The sequence below is a fragment of the Phalacrocorax aristotelis genome, chromosome 6 (genome assembly GCF_949628215.1).
Source record: "Phalacrocorax aristotelis chromosome 6, bGulAri2.1, whole genome shotgun sequence".
NCBI classification, from domain to species: domain Eukaryota; kingdom Metazoa; phylum Chordata; class Aves; order Suliformes; family Phalacrocoracidae; genus Phalacrocorax; species Phalacrocorax aristotelis.
In genome coordinates, this window is record NC_134281.1 from 46,402,064 (window position 1) to 46,424,623 (window position 22,560).

Below are 22,560 nucleotides of genomic sequence, written 5' to 3' on the forward strand. Positions count from 1 at the left end.
GCTTACTTCTGCTTATTTATTTTGTTCTATATTGCTGTTGGTATAAAAAGGATTTGATGTTTAAATAAAAAGGGCATTGCTGAGGGTGTCCCAAGTAATTGCTCATCTGACTAGAGACAATGGGGATGCAGTGGAGTAAGAAGATCAGGCCTTACCTTAAGTCAGAGGATACACTATAATTATGATTTGTGAAGCCACCCCAGTCATGGTCCCCAGGGCAGAGAATGATGATTTCGTAAATAATAAAACCACAATGAGAACCATATGACTATGCTTGCAAGACCTGCCACCAAAAAGCAAAAAAGGAAAGAAGCTTCTAAAACCAAAGGGGCAAATGGCCTAAATTTGGAAATATTTCAAATCTTAATTTTTTTACATTTGTTTCTTTAGTTAAAAGAAAACACTGATATATGTGAGGGAAAAGAGGTTGCATGCATAAGGTTGTCTGGACATGTAATTGTTACCAGAGAAGTGACATTCAAATAAAAACCTCTCAACTCAAGTCTTGAAGAACTTGGCCGAAACAGCCCGAGCCTTCACCATATAGAACTTTAAAGACCATTTGGAGAAATACAGTATCAATTAAAAATTGTATAAGCACTAGTGAAAATGATGAATAATATTTTCAGGGTAGCTCATGATCCTGCCATGGAAGCACCCCAATTAATTTTAAGTTGTAAGCAGTAGCTATTCCCAACTCAGGAGAAAAAAAAAACAGTAATGTCTTTTATCTTCTGCTGTGGCCCAGGTACATAGTGCTGTTATGAGCATGTAACGGAGTCATTAACAGGACAGCCTGTGGATCTATTACAATAATTTCTATACCAAATGCAGCACAGACTTTTCCTGTACAGGATGTTATAAAAACAGCAAGGGATTTAATCAGGTATGTTAATTGCCTTCAGAGTATCTTCCTGATATTATCCTTCACTTGTTTATAATCTTTGGGTCTTCCTATAGCAGTTGATGTCTTCAGTATTGGTACTGCTTTGTGTAATCTAACAAATAAGACTGGATAAAGGAGAAAAGAAATGTATAGTTTTTAACATTAGATGCTCTTGGAGAAACTAACTTAGATAATTGAATCATTGCTGATCAACTTCTACAGACCAGCAACACAGTGAGAGACATGACTGGTTTTGCTGCTGGTAGCTGCCCTTCTTACTACATGACCAGTACTGCTGATGTGCCAGCAAAGCAGTTTGGGAGCATACACTATGTTACTTTATGCAAAATCGGCCAAATGAACTCACTCCACTGATTAAATAGTTTATGCCAACCCATGTCATTTTGCATGGCATTAAAGATTTTTACAAAGATCATGTAAAGTCTTCCCAAATTTATGGGAACCAACAATAAGCAGCTGTTTGGCTGGCAGATTGAAGCCAGTTTTGCAGAGAATCCTTGCTCGGAAGGAGTACTTTCTCATCTCTTTGCCTATCTGCTTCTCACATTTGCAGCAATTAATGCCTCGATTTTCCTGCCTGTCAGCTGGCCTCATTTGACTTTTCATTCTGGTTCACAGGTTTCTGACGTGGTCCTCTGCCACATGCAGTAATTTTTGTTGTTTCAGATCTGTAATGACAGGGATATTTGACTTCTGCCTAGTTTGTACTGAATGAAAGATAGCTGACGCTGCACTAATTTCAGACAGGTCTGTAGGTCAAAGGTATGCTGGCAGCTGTCAGCACCTGCTACATTAGTAGTAAGTATCTAGTGATATGAACTTCATGTGTCATGGATCAGCTTCCAAATAGCTCATTTGTAGTAAGCTGTAAGTGAACTAGCGATGCTCGAAGCTCTCATCGTATCACCCATAATGACCAATCAGAGAGTACGGTATCGCAGGCAGGCAGACACTGCCCTACCCTGCACTCGCACTGTGACTGTCACCCAGAGCTGGTTAAGCAGCACCAAGTGCTGCTGCTGCCGCTGCTAGATGGTCGTGCCTAAATGCTGAGTGGGCATACAAATGACTATGTCAGAAAACACAAGAGATTTAGCAGAAAGGTAAGTAGTACAGCATTTTCCATTTGTCTTAGAGGCAGCTCTGATAGTGCTGTTGAAAGCAGGAGAGAATCTGCAGCCCACTGAAGCATGACTAATCACTTTGCTAAAAAGCTCAGCACTCTCTAGTTTAAAGTATTTCTCCCCTATTGTTAACAGGAACAAATGATGATTTGTAGCAGATATGTAAGGTGTGTATTGTGTTCAGGTTTTAAGACATTTACTTGGGAACTACATCAAATGTCAGGTTTCCTTGGAGCATGAGGGAAGTGTGCAACTTGTATTTTTGCTGCTGCTGGGGGTTGCACTGTGTTAATAATTCTTATTCAGAAAAGATGCTGAATAAATAATACATCTTATTTGTGCTTTGAGCTTCAACAGTGTTTTTTTCTTTGTCATCTTTCTGTTTCAAAGGAATATTTTGAAAAGGTTAATTTGTATTGAATGGGGTAATTCTCCTGCATGACAAAAAACAAACAAAAAACCCAGATAAAATATTACTAGTCTAAATATCTTAAAACAGATGAGAGTATGTTTTATATAGTGTTAAATATGCTGTTTGGCTCAGAAACAGAGTTTTTAAAAAGCAGGTAAGAATTGTAATATGTGTAAACAATAATTGGCAAAGTTTTAATTATCACAGTAAGTAAGGCTCAGAATAGTTAGGCAGACGTGATATTGCATGTTCTATGAGTCGGATGCCAAGACTTGGTTAATCAATGTTTGCAAAGCACTTGAAGAGTCTCTTGGGTACAGAAGGATTTGCAGTGTTATCTGAAGTGTGATGACAACAACTGCTATGAACAGTGTCATATAATGTTTCTCTCAAATATATAATCCTGTTTTTCACATAATTATGCTTTTTTTTCTTTGCAGTCATTATTCTTAAAAACAAAACCAAACCACTGCTGCAGTTGGTGGTTATTACTGATGCTATCTGTTTCCTCTCTGCTTCCCTGTCTTTTCCTCAAGACGATAACCAGGACTCTGCTTTCTGTTTTATCTTTCAGCAGGCTGTGTTGTGCCATTTTTTTAAGGAAGTAGCATAGTTTCACAGAAACACAGAATGGTTAGGGTTGGAAGGGATCTCTGGAGATCATCTTGTCCAACCCCCCTGCTTGAGCAGACACACCTAGAGCAGGGGGCACAGGAGCGCACGCGTCCAGCTGGGTTTTGAATGTCTCCAGGGAAGGAGGCTCCACAACCCCCCTGGGCAGCCTCTTCCACTGCTCTGTCACCCCCACAGGAAAAATGTGTTTTCTCATATTCAGGTAGAAATTCCTGTGTTTCAATTTGTGCCCACTGCCCCTGGTCCTGTTGTTGGGCACCGCTGAAAAGAGTCCAGACCCATCCTCTTGACACCCACCCTTCAGTTATGTATAAGCATTGATAAGATCCCTCTCAGTCTTCTCTTCTCCAGGCTAAACAAACCCAAGTCTCTCAGCCTTTCCTCGTAAGAGAGATGCTCCAGTGCCCTGATCATCTTTGTAGCTCTCTGCTGGACTCCCTCCAGCAGTCCCCTGTCCTTCTTGAACTGGGGAGCCCAGATTGGGACACAGTGCTCCAGATATTGCCTCACACGGGCAGAGTAGAGGGGGACGAAAACCACCCTCGACCTGTTGGCCACACTCCTTTTCATGCAGCCCAGGACACCGTTGGCCTTCTTAGCCACACGGGCATGTTGCTGGCTCAGGGTCAGCTTGCTGTCCACCAGCACTCCCAGGTCCTTCTCAGCAGAGCTGCCTTCCAGCAGGGCAGCCCCCAACATGTAACGGTGCATGGGGTTGTTCTTCCCCAGGTGCAGGACCTTACACATGGTTTTGCCTATAGTTCCCCAGGTCCTCCTTCTTGCCCTTTTTGAAGACTGGAGTGACATTTGCTTTCCTCCAGTCCTTGGGCACCTCTCCCATCCTCCATGACCTTTCAAAGATGATGGAGAGTGGGTTGGCAACAGCATCCATCTGCTCCTTCAGCTCTTGTGGGTGCATCCCATCAGGGCCCATGGATTTGTGAGGATCCAGTTTGCCTAGGTGATCTCTGACCCAATCCTCCTCAACCAAGAGGAAGTCTTCCTTTCTGCAGATTTTTTTGTCTCTCCTTGGCGGGCTGGGATGCCTGAGGGCCAGACTTAGCATTAAAGACTGAAGGAAAGAAGGCATTCAGTAACTCTGCCTTCTTTGCATCCTGTGTCACCAGGCACCCACCTCATTCAGCAGCAGGCCCGGTCTTCCTGTTACTGCTGATGTATTTAAAGAAGCCCTTCTTGTTATCCTTGACATCCATTGCCAGATTTAGTTCCAAGTGGACCTTGACCTTCCTCCTTGCACCATTGCATGCCATTACAGTGTTTCTGTATTTTTTCCAAGTGGCCAGTCCCTTTTTCCACATACTGTAAACCACCTTCTTCCATTTGAGTTTTTCTGGAAGCTCTTTGCTCATCCATGCTGGCCTACTGGCTCCTTTGCTTGTCCTCTTCCTCCTAGGGATGCACCGATATTGAGCTTGGAGGATGTGATACTTAATATTGACCTACTCTTTTGGACGCCCCCTACCTTCTAGAGCCCTACCCCATGGGATTCCTCCAAGCAGGTCTTTGAAGAGGCTAAAGTTGGCTCTAAAGAAGTCCAGGGTTGTAATCCTACTTGTTGCCCTGCTTCTACCTTGCAGGATCCTGAACTCCACCATCTTGTGGTCACTGCAGCCAAGGCTACCCCCAACCCTCACATCCACAGTTAGTATAAGGTCCAGCAGCACATCTCACCTTGTTGGCCCCTCCACCACCTGTGTCAAAAAGTAATCTCCGATGCTTTGTAGAAACCTCCTGGATTTCACACTCCTCACCATGTTGCTTTTACTGCAAATACCAGGGTGGTTGAAGTCCCTCATGAGAACGAGGGCCTGAGAGGCCTGAGGCGTGAGACACCCACAACAGTGTCACCCATATTTGCCTGCCCCTTAATTTTTACCCATAAGCTCTGGACTCATTCTTTCTCTACTCCTAGGCAGAGCTCAATACATTCTGGTTGCTCCCTCACATAAAGAGCAACTCCCTCACCTCACCTTGCTGGCCTGTCTTTCTTAATATGTAGCCATCCATGACCACATTCCAGTCACTTGAGCTATCCCACCATGTCTCTGTAACTGGAATCAGATCGTGGCCCTGCGACTGCGCGCAGGTCTCTAGTTCCTCCTGTTTACTCCTCATGCTGCGTGGGTTGGTGTACAGGCATTTCAGAGGGGTAATTGAGCATGTGGGTTTCCCTGGCGGGGTGCACAAGGATCCACTATAGCCATGCACGCCCTTGAGGTGGTTGGTCTTCTGACTGTCATCTTGTGAGGCAGCTAAAACGTCTTTGTTGCCACTGTGGTTGGCCTGGCTTATTCCTGGCTTATTTCTAAGTCACAAGAGAGATAGCGTCAGTTTGAGCTGTTCGGAGTCAGGAACATGATGAGGATTTGTTTGTATTTTGATGGGGGAGCTTTTTTTACAGACTTGTATACAACATATTAGTGCAGTATAGCTCTTTGGTCATTAGATGCAGACGATTCAACTGTCCTAACTTTGGACAGGTTACCTTAACTTTGTTAGTGCGAGGCCTTATTGTTTCTTCTGTGGATTTTTATGTCCAGCAGTGGTGGTGCTGGTGAGCTTGGGCCAAACTTATTAGGCTCGTGTGTATTATCTTGTTGCCAGTAACCCAAAGACCAGCTGAGAACCCTTGTGTGACAGGTCAGGCTGACATCTGAATGTTGTAAAGGAGAAAAGTACAGCCAGAGTAAACCATTGAGATAATCTTCTGACTTTGAGAAGCAGCAGCAGGTTTTTCTGTTTGAGTGCAGTAGCACTTCTTAGGGACAGTGATGTTCCCAGGAGCATGCACAATGTGAAGTTTTAACCCACCTGCAAGTCTGTAGTGGTCTACTGGTCAGGAACCATACTGGACATGAGCTGAAATAGATGATCCAGCAGCAGTTGATACAATAATCTGATGCAGTTTGGCAGTGTCTCATTCTTAAAGTGACAACATGAGCATAATGTCACCAGCCTGTAGTCTCCATCAGCCCTACGCACAGAAAGATGTGCATTGTCACCCAGTGCTTCTGTGTTGCTGACACCTGGGTTCATCAAATTGCCATGGCCCTCCATGGCAAATTCTGCATGTCCAGGCTCTTATTCACAGCACATGCAGTTTATCTGATTTTCAGAAAGTACAAAACTTGAATTGCTTTCCACATGTTACAGAATAAGAGCATAGTTTAAAAAAAAAAATCAAACAAACAAAACCCCCACAGATATAATGGAAGACACTTTCATTTTTTGCAAACACTGGGAATGGAATAGCAGATTATACACGGGAATAAGGCTAGAGCTGAAGATGGGGAGTTCAAATGTAGCAGTAATGGTAGGAGTACAGATGTGCTGAGTTTATTCTCTCTTCTGGCAGGTCACCTACATCAGACCTCAACATGGCATTGCATGAGTGTATGGCAGCTCTGGATTTATTTCTTAACAACAAGTTCTCAGATGCTTTGGCTTCTTTACAAGCAAAGTAAGTTGATTACCTTTACTAGTTTTCCTCTGTTTATTTTCTTTACTTCACCATCTCTCAGAATTGACTAGACAGCTAATTCTCTGTTCATAGTTGATAAGACTGCATGGTTTTGGTTCAGAAGTGGGTGGTAAGTTAATGTGTCAAGTTTTGGGGAAGACAGAATAAGTGTTTCACTTGGATGAGTAAATAACAAGATTGATCAAAGGTAACTACAAAAAGTAGAGAATTGTTGTCCAAAGGAGTAACCCCTCAGCTGTAGTACAGTATGTGAGATTCTTGCTCCTGGAAGAATAAAAATTATCTTCTGTCACTTTTTTTTCCCCTCCTTTCCCATATTTTTCTGCATACTGTGAGTATTTGAAAATTTATAGTTTTGTGTCTAAGTGAGCAACTGACTGTGAATTGCCAGGTTTGGGACACATTACTTTAGGTATGAATTCTTTTTTCATTTGTTTTTTAATAACCACTTGCAGAACCTTTGTCACAGCTTACTTTGCAATTTCGTGTTGTGGTCATGTACTCTCTTTCCTGATTACATTGCAGCCCAGCATGTAATGAGTGGCTGAGCTGCAAGAGGTGAGGTCATAAAATAGCTTCTAAAAATTGTATCTTTACAATGTCAGTGATTTTTTCATACCCTGCCCTGAATTTACCTGTGCTCTTGGCTTGTTGAAGTCTGTGGTTAAATCACGTTTTTTCCCCCAATTTGATGCATTTATTTTTGAGCTATCAGCAAATTACATCATGCCTTCTTTCAGGCCACTGGAATACGAAGCAAGTAAAATTTATAGGTAATGGGTAGCGTGTGTTTGATATGCACCAGGGGTAACTACAGTGAATACTACATATCTGCTTTGCTGAGTTATCAGCCTCAGTCTTCGATGTGAGAATCTGAAGCTTAACCATGTAAGTATACTCTGTGAAAGACATTAATGATAAATTGTGGGCTCAGATATATTAATAATACTGGTTTGATTCACAGCAGTGTTGTTTTGTGTTTATATATAATCAGAAGATATAATAAAAATGGTAAGAATAATAACTGTATTTTCATTAAATTCTGACAGTAAAGTCCTTGTGCCCATCTGGAAATGCTTACTCAGTGCTCAACATAAAATAGAGAGATATTTTATTGAAGGGGGTTTCCAAAACACTGCAAAAGTTAGTGAGGCTATGGAGTTTTTTTTCCTTTAAGTCGTTTTTTCTTCTATTGCATATGGTTTTCATTCAGCTTTTGTTGGGCCCTGCGGAATATATTTCATGAGCCTGATACTCTGGTTTTTTACCTGACTGTATTCCAAACTGAAAAACCATTTTGAAACTGATTTTTCATGTTAGCCTGTTGTTATGAGGAGGCCCTTATTCCTGTTGCCTTTGGCAGCGAGTGACTTATGATCTTTGCGAGTGTAATGCAGAAACAGAATGCTAAATTTCCCCACAGATGATACCCATTATGGACACGCTCCATCACTTTAGGGAATGACAAGAGCTGTAGAGTGGGCACATGTGGTAATACTGAGTATTTTCTTTAGGAGTCATCAGTTCCTCACTGTTGCCTTTTAGCGTGCTGAGATTTGAAATTGGTTTTCACAGTCCATAAACATGCTATCTTTGTTTAAAGAAATACTTTTCAGCTTTTACATGCTTGTAAAGAATTTCATACCATAGATTTTGCAGCTTTACCACTTATGTTGTAGGACATACTCTGCTCTGTATTACATTACTGCAGATTCACTAAATTACTCACATTTGGCTTCCACAATAAGTGTATTTTCAGCTGATTTGTACCATGTGTAACTAAGAGCAGATTTGGCAATGTATGAGAGTTAAAATTGGAAGATCTTCCCTAACAGCTTAAAAATGAATATCTGAGGATGGTGTCTAGACTTGTGTTGAAGTAAAGCTCTTCTTTTCCTGTTATAAAAGCAAATCCATCATAAAGAAGAGATCTCGTTTCATAAAAATAAATTGATCTGGTGTTTTTGCTCCATGTTCCATAACTTTTCTTGTTTCCTCAGCTACTTTTTAGTTTTTAAAGTCAGTTTTCTTTATTATCATTAACAATCGTTGTACAAGAGTGGGCTCCAGTTATCTTGTGGTTTCTGCAGTAAGTTTAATAAAATTAATCTTTCATGGAGTATTCATACTAAGTGTAAGAACTCTTTAAGATATTCCTTAAATTCAGTCACCAAACAGAGCAGTTATTTTCAATATGTATCCTGTTAACTGTGACAATGAGTGGCACTAAAACTGTTTAGTTCCTAGAGTGGGGAGAAAAAAAAGTCTCATCTTCCTCCTCAACCCAGAGATACAGTAAATCAGGTAAAAGCTGACTAGATTTTAGTCATGTAATTGCAAACAGATAATAATAAATTAAAGAGTTGATTCTGGTGAGATGTCCCCTTTCCTTCCCCAAGACAAATATTTAATATTTTAACAATTATCCTGAAGGAAAGCATGACGTAATCACCTGATAGTTTGCTGATGTCAAATCACTTGGGAGAATGGTAAATAATAAAGATTACTCTGTGTCATGAATTGATCTGAATCATTGGATGAGCTGCAACACATCTGTGTTGCTGTTTGCAGTATTATAAGAACAATACGAGAACAATTCATTCTGGGCAGTTGACTTTATTCCGAAAATAGTCTCCAGAAAGCACTTGGTGTTGGTTGGTGGGATGTTAATTCTAGAATGACCGTGTTTGAAAGGTAAATTCAGTGCTTTGATGTGGGAGTATTTCAGGTGGGTGTGAAAAGTCTGCTCTGCTAGTTACTTGGGAAAGTCTTATTGGAATAGTGTGGTTCTGTGGTACCTATTTACTATCACTGGAATTTTTAATATAAACCAGATCTGCAATATTGAATGTTATCTTGTATTATGGTCTTTAAAATGTTTAAAGAGGTTAGTGTGGAATGGAAGCCTTTTGTAATGGCTGTCTTCATGGTATGGTGAAATGCTCTTGCCCTTGCAGAACAAAAGTAAACATGAGGTTATTCAGTGGGGTGGAGGAGCTTTCTCTGGGAACTGACCTAACAAAAGGTGTGTGATTGTCAAATCGAGAGCAGTGAAAGAGTAAGGAGAGGCATGTGGAGGTAGAGTGAAGCTCTAGACAGTGTTTGGATAACGATGGTGTACAGCTCTGCAGAAAGCTCGAGTTAGCTATTTATGGTAAAGAATGTCAAGAACATGAACAAGGTCATTATTTCTAGGGTTTTTTAATCTTTTTACGCCTGGAGTCGAAACAACACATTTGTATAAATAAATATAATAAATGTGTATATAGCTGCCAAAACCTGACTTAATTGTTGGTTTCACCTCCTAGCTGAAAGAACTTAATAGATTCCAAATTTTGGAGAACGGCTTAGATTAAAAAGGCTTCAAGGTACTGAACTGCGGCTTTTTGACGTAGACCAGACTTAGACCATTCAAGCTTGTGGTAACTAGGGAACCAGACTGGTAGCTGATTAGAATGGTCCTTCCTAGTTGTAAACTTAATGCTAGTGGGGAGTTTTCATAGGAAACAGGTTTTTATTGGAAAATGTCGATTCATCAAAACAGAGTTTCTGTGGAAGCCCATGCAGTAAGTCTAGTGGGTTGTTTGGACATTGGATGGAACGTCTGATGAAAGATAAGGAAAGCTTTCAGGCCCCATGTGACCACATTCTCCTGATGCAATTTCAATCTGGGCCTTGATCTCGCTCCTGGGTATACCTGTTGGCTGGTCTGTGGAGGGTCTTCATCACTCTCTGCTGTTGGATTTGTTTCACTTGTTAGAAGCATCTTGATACTAAATCAGGGCATGGACTTGAACCTGGGGCTTCTGTAACCTGGTGATGCATGTCCTGCCTGCTGGATTATTGTAAAAGGATCCACAAAAAGACTTTTGGGCACTGTGTTTTTCACAAAAAATACTAGCCCCTGGTTTAATTCTGAGGTCAAAACAAGCCAAGCTTTTTGATTTTACACACTTCAGCTGGAGGGGAGCTGTCACCGTCCTCACTTATGTATTTGCTTCAGTCTTTAATGCTAAGTCTGGCCCTCAGGCATCCCAGCCCGCCAAGGAGAGACAAAAAAATCTGCAGAAAGGAAGACTTCCTCTTGGTTGAGGAGGATTGGGTCAGAGATCACCTAGGCAAACTGGATCCTCACAAATCCATGGGCCCTGATGGGATGCACCCACAAGAGCTGAAGGAGCAGATGGATGCTGTTGCCAACCCACTCTCCATCATCTTTGAAAGGTCATGGAGGATGGGAGAGGTGCCCAAGGACTGGAGGAAAGCAAATGTCACTCCAGTCTTCAAAAAGGGCAAGAAGGAGGACCTGGGGAACTATAGGCAAAACCATGTGTAAGGTCCTGCACCTGGGGAAGAACAACCCCATGCACCGTTACATGTTGGGGGCTGCCCTGCTGGAAGGCAGCTCTGCTGAGAAGGACCTGGGAGTGCTGGTGGACAGCAAGCTGACCCTGAGCCAGCAACATGCCCGTGTGGCTAAGAAGGCCAACGGTGTCCTGGGCTGCATGAAAAGGAGTGTGGCCAACAGGTCGAGGGTGGTTTTCGTCCCCCTCTACTCTGCCCGTGTGAGGCAATATCTGGAGCACTGTGTCCCAATCTGGGCTCCCCAGTTCAAGAAGGACAGGGGACTGCTGGAGGGAGTCCAGCAGAGAGCTACAAAGATGATCAGGGCACTGGAGCATCTCTCTTACGAGGAAAGGCTGAGAGACTTGGGTTTGTTTAGCCTGGAGAAGAGAAGACTGAGGGGGATCTTATCAATGCTTATACATAACTGAAGGGTGGGTGTCAAGAGGATGGGTCTGGACTCTTTTCAGCGGTGCCCAACAACAGGACCAGGGGCAGTGGGCACAAATTGAAACACAGGAATTTCTACCTGAATATGAGAAAACACATTTTTCCTGTGGGGGTGACAGAGCAGTGGAAGAGGCTGCCCAGGGGGGTTGTGGAGCCTCCTTCCCTGGAGACATTCAAAACCCAGCTGGACGCGTGCGCTCCTGTGCCCCCTGCTCTAGGTGTGCCTGTTTAAGCAGGGGGGTTGGACAAGATGATCTCCAGAGTTCCCTTCCAACCCCAACCATTCTGTGATTCTGTGATTTGTTTTCAAGCAGGAATGAAAGTGTTCTCCAACAGCTCTCAAGAAAGAGCAGTGCTACAAGTTGATAACGATTGCGCCATAGTTGGGGAGCAGGCATGTGGCATAATTCCATAAGTGCCTAAAGATATTACTGATAATCCTCTTATTCAGCCATGTGATACCAACAACTGGGATAAGTCGTCATTCAGAATATTAGTTGTATTTATGTCATAAAGGCTTGTTAACTCCAACAATGTCCTGGGGAAAGTGCTACTGAGGGATCAAAGGAAAAGAAAAAAAAAAAGCTATCAAGCTTCTTCTGTATCCATTCATATAAAATGCAGACCTTCAAACTTCTGGCATTATGCCATGTAACTGGCAACTTGAATTTTATGGTTAGTATAAATAGCATAGATGACTGTTGTATTTGGTTGCATTTCTATGCCCATCCCAGCCCCTGAAAAAAAAAAAGTAAACTTGAGTGTTGATAAATACCAGCTGAGTAATAATAAACATTAATTATTATCTCCTTTAAATATTAGAAGCAGAACAGATGACGACATTGATTAAGGCAGGAGTGATTTGGTATCAGTAGCAAATTACTGGAGAGGGAAATTCCTTTTCACCGTGTATATGTGAAAAGTATCAATTTTCCTTTTAGTGCAGTGAATTTAATATGCATCTCCTTTGAATTTGAAAGCAAATTTCTAAAATTTTGGAAAGGGACTATTTTAGTGCCTTCCCTGTGCTCTGAATTTAAACATTTGGAAGGGTTTTAATCTTGTATTTATTAAAATAAGTGTTTTTCTCTGTGCCCACTGAGGCTGATGAATAGTCAAATGAACAGGAACACTTCATCAGGCTAGCATTTTATAGTATGTTCATATTTTTCTGCTTTGCATTATCAGTCTACTGAGAGAATCATGGCAGAGCTGTCTTGACTCCACTGGATTTTAAACTAATTTCTCCATGATATGTCTGTTTTTCTTACTCATGTTGGAGATGAGATGGATGTTAGCATAGTTTGGGGCTCATAGTGCGTGCGGCAGCAGGTGATTTCCCAAAATGGCTTTTATGCTAGATTGGTTTAGAGGTTGGTTAGAGTAGCTTGTTAGGTAACCTGTGGACATGATGAGGACAACTAGGAATTAAGGACAGAGTAAAAAACACAGACTGAAGTGGGGTTTAAAGATGTACACTGCAAATTTCTTCATTATGGCCAGCCTGCTCAGTGCCTCGTGTATTGGAAGTAGTAGCCCTTCACTGTCATTATGAAGGCTGGCAAGGGAAGCACCAGATATCTGTGTAACGCTATCTGCACCAGCACTAGGTTTTATTTTAATCCCTAGACCTCAAAATCTATATATACAAAAGTTAAGATGATATCATCACTTGGATCTTTCTCTGGTGATTTTATTGCATAATGTCATTGAGAGAGGGTTACTTTAGATGTAGACAAGGTTATTTTTTGGTCTGGAAAATACTAACCAAACATCAGGGACTTCTGAGGATACTTAATGGTGTTTTAGTCCATCGAGCAAAAGAATTAATGTGTAATAATATGTGAATTGTTAGAAAACTTAAAGGGATCCAGGTCACCACAGAGAGTTATTAGATCATTAGATCATTAATGTAGGATTGTCTCAAGTTATCCTTAAAATCATTTTCCGGTTCAATCCGGGTATCAAAAGCTGGGGTGGCATGTGTATTTCCAGGGGAGAAAATAAATGGATTGAGGTGTCTTTAAAGTATGGCTTTAAAACAAAATCACTGAATCATAGTGGTTGAGGTTGGAAGGGACCTCTGGAGGTCACCTGCTTAAGCAGGGCCACCTAGACACGGTTGCCAGGACTGTGTCCAGATGGTTTTTTAATATCTCCAAGGATACAGACTCTACAAGTTCTCTGGACAACATGTGCCAGTGCTTGGTCACCCTGATAGTAAAAAAGTGTTTCCTGATGTTCAGTCAGGGCATCCTGTGTTTCAGTTTGTGCCCATTGCCTCTGGTCCTGTCACTAGGCTCCAATGAAAAGAGCCTGGCTCCATCTGCTTTGCACCCTCCCTTCACATATTTCTATACAGTATAGGAACCCCCTAAACTTTCTGTTCTCCAGGCAGAACAGTCCCAGCTCTCTCAGCCTTCCCTCATAGCAGAGAAGTTCCAGTCCCTTAATCATCCTCATTGCCCATCATTGGACTTCCTTGAGCATGTTCTGAGGAGCTCAGAACTGGTCCAGGTGTGGCCTCACCAGTGCTGAGCAGAGGGGAAGGATCACCTTTCTCAACCTGCTGGCAGCAACACTCCTAATGCAGCCCATGATACCATTAGTCCTATTTGTGGCAAGGGCACATTGCTGGCACACCACTTTCTCCTTGACAGAAAAAGAAAATGAAGTGGCTTGTTTTGAGAAACAAACACCTGATGTACACATATTGAGAATAGGTGTACTGAGGGTGGAGATTTTGTTGAAAGGATATCCTTGTTTGCCCGCAAATATTTTTTAATATTCCCTGCCATATAGAACTACCTGATCCATTCTAAAAGTGTAAACAATTGAAATAGCAGTTGTTGCTCTTTAGCAATATTTGTCTAAGTCATGCTATTGGTCAGGGGCGGATTAGCAAGAGAGTTTCTGTGGCAGGAATTCATCTGAACTTGCCCTTCAACATATTTCCCAAATCAACTTTATTGGACCTCTAGGCCTGAAGATATTTTAATTAATTTGCAGAGGATTACACCATACATAGATACTGGCTGAATGCTGTGAACGTGTGCAATATATGAACCCTTATTCCTACCAGAGGAAAGATGCTGGCAATGGCTGCAGGTAGCAGTTAATTGTTTTCCTTGCACTAATGCCAAAGATTTTTTGCTTTCTGCAAAAGAGGCACCATCTGAAATCCCACAGAATATTTAAGTTGAACAAAATGTGGTGGAAGGTTGGCAGAAAGGGAGATGAGGAAAAAGCTGTAATGTCTGGTATAGACTGGAACGCCTCTGATGGGAAGATCTGTTGGAAGAAGATTCTACTTTGGCCATGATTATAATATTGTGTTACTTATCTTCTTGAGTCTGTCCTGAGTAACTGTCCCAAAATAGAAAAATAGTATCTGGATTTGTGTCATGTGTTGTAGTATTCACTAGATACGCCATTAAAAATAATCCTATGATTCTGTGACCTCTGAATGGTTAGCCATGTGCTTAATTCCTGTACTTTATGTATGTTAAGTACATACCCTTGGCTCAGGATTGGAACATCTTAGCACAGTTGTTGAAACTGGAGCTGTAGACATGATTTCCTGTACAAATCTCAGTGTATTAGCATTTCTTGATGATTTTGCATATCCTTTGTGTTTGATTTCTAGTTTATTTAGACCTAGTTTCCATCAGACTGATGAGTTTCTGGAATTGGATTTGTATTTGTTTTTTAAAATAATATAACTAAATCAGCTGTGTTTTGCATCTTGTGTTTTCTTGCAGAACTAAAGATAGTATGTATCATGCACTGACTTATGCCACCATATTGGAAATGCAAGCTATGATGACATTTGATCCTCAGGACATACTGAATGCAGGAAACACAATGAAGGAAGCTCAAGCCACCTGTCAAAAGTAAGTGTGGAGCAATTCAGTCAATAAATAGTCCCTTCACAAGAAAGTTTTGAAGGACATACAAATTAAAAAAGGGCATATGATTTTATAGAAATCATAGGAAACTGAGGTTGGAAGGGACGTCAGGAGGTCATCTAGTCTAGCCTCCTACTCAAAAGGGAGTCAGTTATGAGGTTAGACCACATAACTTAGGGTTTTCAGCTTTCTAGTCGTGAAAACTTCAGTTTACTCCAATATCTGATTTTTCTTGTCAATTCAATTTTTGTCCTATCTGTAGCCCCAGTTCTGCAGTGACTGGAAGTTATTTACTATTTACCGGCACAGCAGAATCTTCCCATTGGGTGATGGTTGTACTGTAGCTAGCTGTCTTTGAATCAGCTGTGCTTCCACTTCTGTATGCAGATGCGCACATGCACACATACACACCCATACACAAATAAATCAAAAAGCTCCCTGATCCCCTTCCTTCATCAAGACAGATTTCTGCATGTGTAGGGTAAAAGATGGATCCCAAGAGGACCAAGTTGGCTAAGTTCTGTATGGAATATACTGAAGTTTGTATATGTGGTAAGATGACAGAGGGTTGTTGACCACTAGAGGTATGTTAGTGGCCAGTTGAAAGATATCATTGTCTGTCATTGATGCTTCATGTTCCCAATAACCAAACGGACTTTTCTACAGATTCAGGAAGAAATCAACAGTAGCTGATTCTATCAACAATCTTGTGCACAGACAGAGCCTTGAACACTTCACTGAAGGTAACATTATCTCTAAATGCATAATGTTTTAATCTGGGTTTTTTTGCTACAATTTGAATTGCATAGAATTGTTTCCCTGCTGTGTTTTTGCAGATCATGAGTTAACTGACAAAATCTCTGATTTGGCGTTTCCAAAATTGCTGGATCAGGATTTTGGCAATTGCTGTGTCACCACATGCAAAATCATTAACTTTTTTTGTTGGTTGCTGACTCAGCATTTCCAAAAATTGCTGGGTAAAGAAATGCCTAGAAAGAAGTAGGGAAATGCCTAGAAAGGTTCTAGATCCAGTCATTCCTGGAAAGCACCAGAGAAATTCCTGCAAAGTTTCCGTAAATCTGTGTCATTACTCTTTGGAGTTACTTCAGTAGTCTAGAACTGAAACACTACAGCAAATTTGGAGAAGATTTTTCTCAGTTTGAGCTTTGTGATCTTATTCCTATATTGATGAGCTAAGTGTTTTTAATTACTTTTTGTCTGATTGATTTGTTTTCTTCCCCTCCCCCCCGTGACACTAGAGGAAATCCATGCAGAAATTTGCTATGCTGAATGTTTACTTCAGAGAGCAGCACTCACATTCCTCCAGGTATGGATTCCTCTGTGGCTCTTTGGGAGAAAAAAAAAAGTACACACCATACATCTTATTTTCTTAAGATTAATGAAATGGTAGAAGACCCTTGTTTGTCCTAATGGTGTAAGACATTTTCATCTGGATTAAATGGATTTTATCTGGATTGTCTGCTGATGAGATAGTGTCATGATGATCTAAGAATGCTTGTCTTGATACACATAGCACGGAGTCCCCTATGACACCCTTCTCCAGTCCCTTCTGGATGTGTGAAATGTAACCACAGTAAGCACCTATTTTCAAGTACTGTGTGTTGGGATATCAGATTTAAATAAAAAAAAAGAGAGATGGTCAATGAAGCTGAAGCTGTGCTATGCTGGAATGCAAGCGGGATTTTTTTTTGTTCCGGTCAGGCTGGTGTTTGCTTCCCAAGACTGCTTTCTTACTTGTTTGTTCTTGAGCAACTATTGTGGTCTGCATAGCTATTAGGCTTCACACCTGCTTTTTGCCAAACAGTGCTGCCTGACTTTAAAAAAAGGGGAGCTCTCCCTCTTCTTTGATTTTTATCTTTCTGTACTAATGAAGCTTGATTTGTTTGGTGAATCAACTTTAGCAATGCTTACAGGGGCTCCAGCTTGCAATTTAAATTATCATAGTTGGAATAACTGATTTTTCTTCTTGATTTGGCTGTACTTGCTATATGACAGTAGGTCTCTTCATCTATGCAGAGGGGATAATAAAAGTCACATTCAGAAAGGGCTTCTGCTTCTTGGCTCAAAGATGCTGATAGAGAATGAAATGCAGGTAGTGGTTTTATAGTTTTTGGTTGTTGCCAGGTAAGCTCTGATTTATGTTGTTTATGAGAGTTTATGAACCATGTAACCTTTTTCAGTGACCCGCTATGCCCCTCTGCTAGAAGCTATTGCTTCATAGCAAACCCAGTAGTCAGAGTAACTTCTTCTGAACCTTTTTAGAGAGCTGATGATGGTGACTTTATGGTAAGATGCTGGAATTCAAAATGGCCATGGGTAGCTACCTATTTCCATATTCCTTTGGGGTTCTTTGGGATGAGTAGCCTCTAGCACTGGGGACAGTTTGAGTGATATTTGAAGCTATGGAAGCAAGGCTTTTCAGAACTTCTCCATTGTGCCTGTAAGAAGGGAGTGTTTTAGTCAAGTGTCTCTTGGTTTTAAGCACTGTTTACACAGGTATCTGTTTTTAAAGCTGTTTACAGATACATGAGAGATTTAAGAGTAAGAAAATAATTTCTTGTCCTCTTCTGCATAAAGAATGTCTGTCTATTTGCTTTGTCTTCTATTCTGTGTTTAATTTTTCATGAATGCATGAACTGGTTTTAAAAATTAAACAAAGACACTTGGTTCCAATATCTATCAAAGTGGGTTAGTTTTGATGCTTAATGTAAATGACCAAATCCAGTTGGAAACATAAAAATTAGTCTCAGGATTTTTCAGTGGCTGGACTATTCTCATGTTGGTTATCTCTGTTGTTGGTATCATGAGCATTCTGAATTTAAACTTTTTTAAACCACCTTCTTTCCTCTTTCCATTTTCCATTCAAAGGAAATATAACTGAACCTTTACATATGGTTAGGGATGCTGTACCTGCTAATTAAAAGCTGAGTTTTTCTACAGAAAAAAGAAAATCAGGATCACATTTTTCTGTGGTTATTTTGTTTGCATGTGACTGGGATTCAAGTCTCTGGAGATACATCATCAGGAATTACATGTTCATTTATGGTACATAGTTTCTGTCCTCGATTATGACTCTTGATAATGTTGCTTAAGGATGACTGTAAAGAACGCAGGTAGTGGTAGTGTTGCAGGCTGCAGGAGTGAGCCTCTGCCCTTCAGTTCAGGCCATTAGGCTTCCTATACTAGTTAACAGAAAGCAAAGTCTGGAAGAAGTTGAACCGAAACTTTGAAAGGATTGAGTTATCTTCCCGACTTAGAGGAGGATGGAAAGCTGTATGAGGCAGGTTCTGTCTCTTTATTTACATATTGATGAGCGCAATTGGGCCCTATTTCCTTAACAATAACAGTAAATCAACCAGATGTTGATCTAATCTGTGCTATTTTCTCCACAGTGCTTTATACAGCCTATTAAAATACCATCACAGAAGAATAGTCTGCTAAAACACCTGTAGTCTGCCTATCCAAAAGTAACAGCAGATAGCAAAACAAACCATAATGTCAGATTATATACGATGAGTGAGGCAAGAAACTGCCACTAGAAAGTTACAAGACTAAAGACTTCTCTCTTTGGGATACAACTGTAAACTAGTGGTCCCCCAGATACACTCTGCTCTAAGTTCTCAGATCATTATACCTTGTAATGTAACATGTTACCATAGTAGTGTGGAACTGATGGGTACTTGAACATTCAGACCAGAAAGAGCATATCCTGTATAACTTAACTTTACCCTACTTCCGTTTTAGAATGTGAAACTATATTCTGTAGACTCCTGAGGACAGGCAGTTATTTGTATCTGGTGCTGAGCCAGGAAACGTTCAGATCTTAACTGTGCTGAAGGACAAATGAGAGAAAGCACTTTTTTGAGATGGCCACAAATGCATGTACCTTAGGTGCCATTCATTAGATTAGTCACTGTGTTCACTAATGTGAATTCAGGTGGTCCAAAGGTCACAGGGGCTAAAATAATCACAGAAGGCATCAAAATAAAGTGTGTATGTCTGAACAGAGTAAAAATATTTTAATATAGAAAGGAAATCCTAAATCCATGTATTTTTTCTCAGACTTATATTGTCTGTGTCATGATGGTTATGTTCAAGGCATGTGTTCATCTGAAGAAGGCAAAAGCTCTTCATAATGCTTACAAATTTATATTGCTAATGTGTTTCTTTTCTAACAGGATGAGAATATGGTTAGCTTCATAAAAGGTGGCATCAAAGTCCGGAACAGTTACCAAACATACAGGTAGGTCAGAGTGATGATGTGATTAAGCATACTCGTTCAGCAAAAAGTGCTGCTGATCAAATTGTCCAATTCACAGATTAATTACTGTTGTATTTATTGCAGTGTTTATTATGGGCCTCCTATCTATAACCTTTCTCAGCCCACACAGATTCTTCCTTTACATAACAAAGGACCTTGATATTATGGTTGATTTGGATTGTAAAGATAGTAGACTATAATCCTATTAACTCCCAAGTTTTGCCTACTTCAAATACTATATCCTTGAAATTATGTCAAAAAAATAACTGTTCTAAATGATGTAGTGCACATTGTGTCCACATAGCACAATTTGGAGGTCTCACAGTCATTAGATGTATGAAATGGCATTTCTTTATAGTTTTAACTACAGCTTTTTGGAACATTCAAAACCAGTAGCTGAAGCAAAAGTAATTCTGTAATAAATGCATGAAACTAAAACAAAATTAAGAGACAGTAAACTGAAGAGCTTGCAATGGAAAGCATAAATGGCTTCAAAGATTAAACAAATTTATAGGAAATAGGTTTATGGGGGCTGGTTAGCATAGTAGAACGGATGCGGTCTGTCTGCATCATGAAGTCCCTGAACAGCCAATTCCTAGAGGATGCTTTTCTGAGCATATGCCACTGTCTCAGTGAAATATTTGCTTAGCTGGACTTTTAATCTGGTTAAGTATGGCAGTTGTTCTACTCTAAAGAGAAGGTGCATGCTATTGAAAATGATAAGCAGGGTTGCTTATCTGAAGTCAGAATATGCCCATTACTCAGCATCTATGAACCAAAACATCTGCTTAAGTAGATTTCTTTTCATCCAGGAAGTTATGGAGAGCTACTTTCAACATGTGCAAAAGGTTTTGAAGTGCAGTAGTAAATTCTAAAAATTACATTAGAATGTACACCACAGGAAGCATACTCAGTTGTGCCTCAGTAAATTAAGATCAGCTCTAGTATACGTAAAAACAAAGTGTTATAGAACTAGTAGCCCTTAGGTGTTCAAAAGAGTGCTAATAACTTGCGTATTACTAAAACAGGTACTAAAACAAAGGGAAAGTTTGTATGTGAGATTGGCAGTTTCGTTTTTTTTACTGTACCTTTTATGTCAGAAGAAAGAATTGTTTGCAGTTTTGGTGAGAGCATGGTGCAACAGGGTGCAGAGGAAACAACGAAATATGCAAATGAAACTTTATTTGCTTTGATAATTTTTTTACAACATATTTTCTGATATAAAACATTTTGCCTTTCCCTGCGGTCAGCAGTACTGCTTGATAATCCTCAACAGCTGCAACTCTGAAAAGACAGGAGGAGTAAATGTTGCAAAGATACAATTTTTAAAACTCTTTCAGGGGGGAAAGGTTACTGTACACTGTAAAAAAGATGGAATTGAATAAAACAATAATTCAGAATGAAACATTTGCTTATTGTCAGTGAATAAAAAGTATCAGGAAGCGCACGGCAGTACAGATTTACATGAATAATTTTAAAAAGTGGAAGCTAAATATGCATCATATTTTGTTTTATTTTAGAACTTTAAATTGGGGCTCAGAACAGCCACAAAAAGTCACGTGTCTAGTAGACACAAATCAGCATCCAGCCCGGGTTCTCCAGAAGTATGTTGAAAGGGAGAGAGATGACTCTGTCCATATTTGTGTGGGTTGAAGGTGACTTTAAATGCAGGTCCACTGCAAAGACTGCAATTATAATGAATAGTTCTATATCTATTGGCAACAACCAGCAGATAAAAACATGACAACCTGAACACAATATGTGGCTGCCATTAAAACAGTGGTGGTGTTCTCCTTAACAAAAGTTAAGGAAGGAAAAGTTAACAAAATAAACTATAACAATAGCGTGAAAAACACATAGCCATAGAAAGCTTGGAGGCAAAACAGGGTCAAATCCATCTGGATTACACAAGTAAATAAAGGGACACTACAAAGTTGAGCTCTATGAAAGTTAGAAAAATAAGTGAATAGTAATTTCCGATATACCTGCCCATTTAAAAATATTTCTTACAATTGTTTTTTCTTATATATATAAAAAATGTTCTTTTGAATGAACAGGCACAAAAAGGGAATACCTAATCCAGGGATTAGTGAAACTCAAATCAAATTTGCTAATTTAAATTTGCTAATTTAAATGTAACCCTCCTGCACTGCCCCGTCATCTCTTTTTGTAGTAGTAAAGGTGGTGTTCCCAGCAGCCATTCCAGAAACATATTCAGGCAGAAAAGTGGTTGCATATTAACTATGTCTATTTAACAGGAATCCATCTCCAGGACTCTATATTTTTGAATTGATAGTAATGTGACAGAAATGACAAGTTGGCCTTTGAACTACTGTGTAGTTCAAGATAATTGGGTTATTTTCTTACTGAACTGTAATTGATCATTTTATTTGCTGACAATGTAACAGAAGCATGTGTGTTTTCAGGGAGCTGGACAGTCTCATACAGTCTCCACATTACGTCAAAGGAGAGAACCATCTTCATTTTGAGGGAGGTGTAAAACTTGGAGTTGGAGCATTTAATCTGGTACGTGCACTGAGGTCCTACAATGTCCTGAAAATGTTCTTAACTTAAATACCTGGTAAGTTCCGCTGACATCAGTGTTACTAATCATATGGTTAAAATTAGGTATGTGTGCTGACACTTGCAGGATCCCAGTCTCTGGTCTAAGAACATTGGATAGTAATATGCTTTAGAAATAGAGACTGCTACCTGCAATATGGGCAATACTGCTCAGTGTGTGCAGACCCACTTGTTCATCCTTACGGGGGGATTATTAACTGAGAAATTATCTTATCTGACATCTGCTAAGGGCATGTTCTTTGGGAATATAGCTGAGTGCCTGTGCCCAGCTTCCAGTAAGAGTGTTCATTAGCCAAGTGACCAATGCTTGGGAGGCATTTGGAGGGGAGGGTGTTACAGTCTCATAAGGAAGGGACCTGCTGGGGTGGGGGCCAGGAGAAGCCTTGCACAGACGCAGCAGTTGCCTGTGCTTGTT

The 22,560-nt window shown here is 40.4% G+C and overlaps 1 protein-coding gene across 3 annotated transcripts in view; it reads left to right on the top strand.

The window, feature by feature from the left end:
- The window catches only part of TTC39A (tetratricopeptide repeat domain 39A), a 52,733-nt gene that overhangs the window by 7,303 nt on the left and 22,870 nt on the right, over positions 1 to 22,560 (top strand). Inside the window, exons 2-7 of one of the 3 annotated variants that reach the window (XM_075097647.1) lie at positions 6,453 to 6,557; positions 15,134 to 15,265; positions 15,947 to 16,023; positions 16,540 to 16,607; positions 19,480 to 19,544; positions 21,989 to 22,088. In XM_075097647.1, the coding sequence (XP_074953748.1) occupies positions 6,453 to 6,557; positions 15,134 to 15,265; positions 15,947 to 16,023; positions 16,540 to 16,607; positions 19,480 to 19,544; positions 21,989 to 22,088 (547 nt within the window). Of the gene's footprint in view, positions 1 to 6,452; positions 6,558 to 6,970; positions 6,991 to 7,318; positions 7,467 to 15,133; positions 15,266 to 15,946; positions 16,024 to 16,539; positions 16,608 to 19,479; positions 19,545 to 21,988; positions 22,089 to 22,560 lie in introns of those variants that run through there. The other 2 variants (XM_075097649.1, XM_075097648.1) reach the window with 2 other exon arrangements.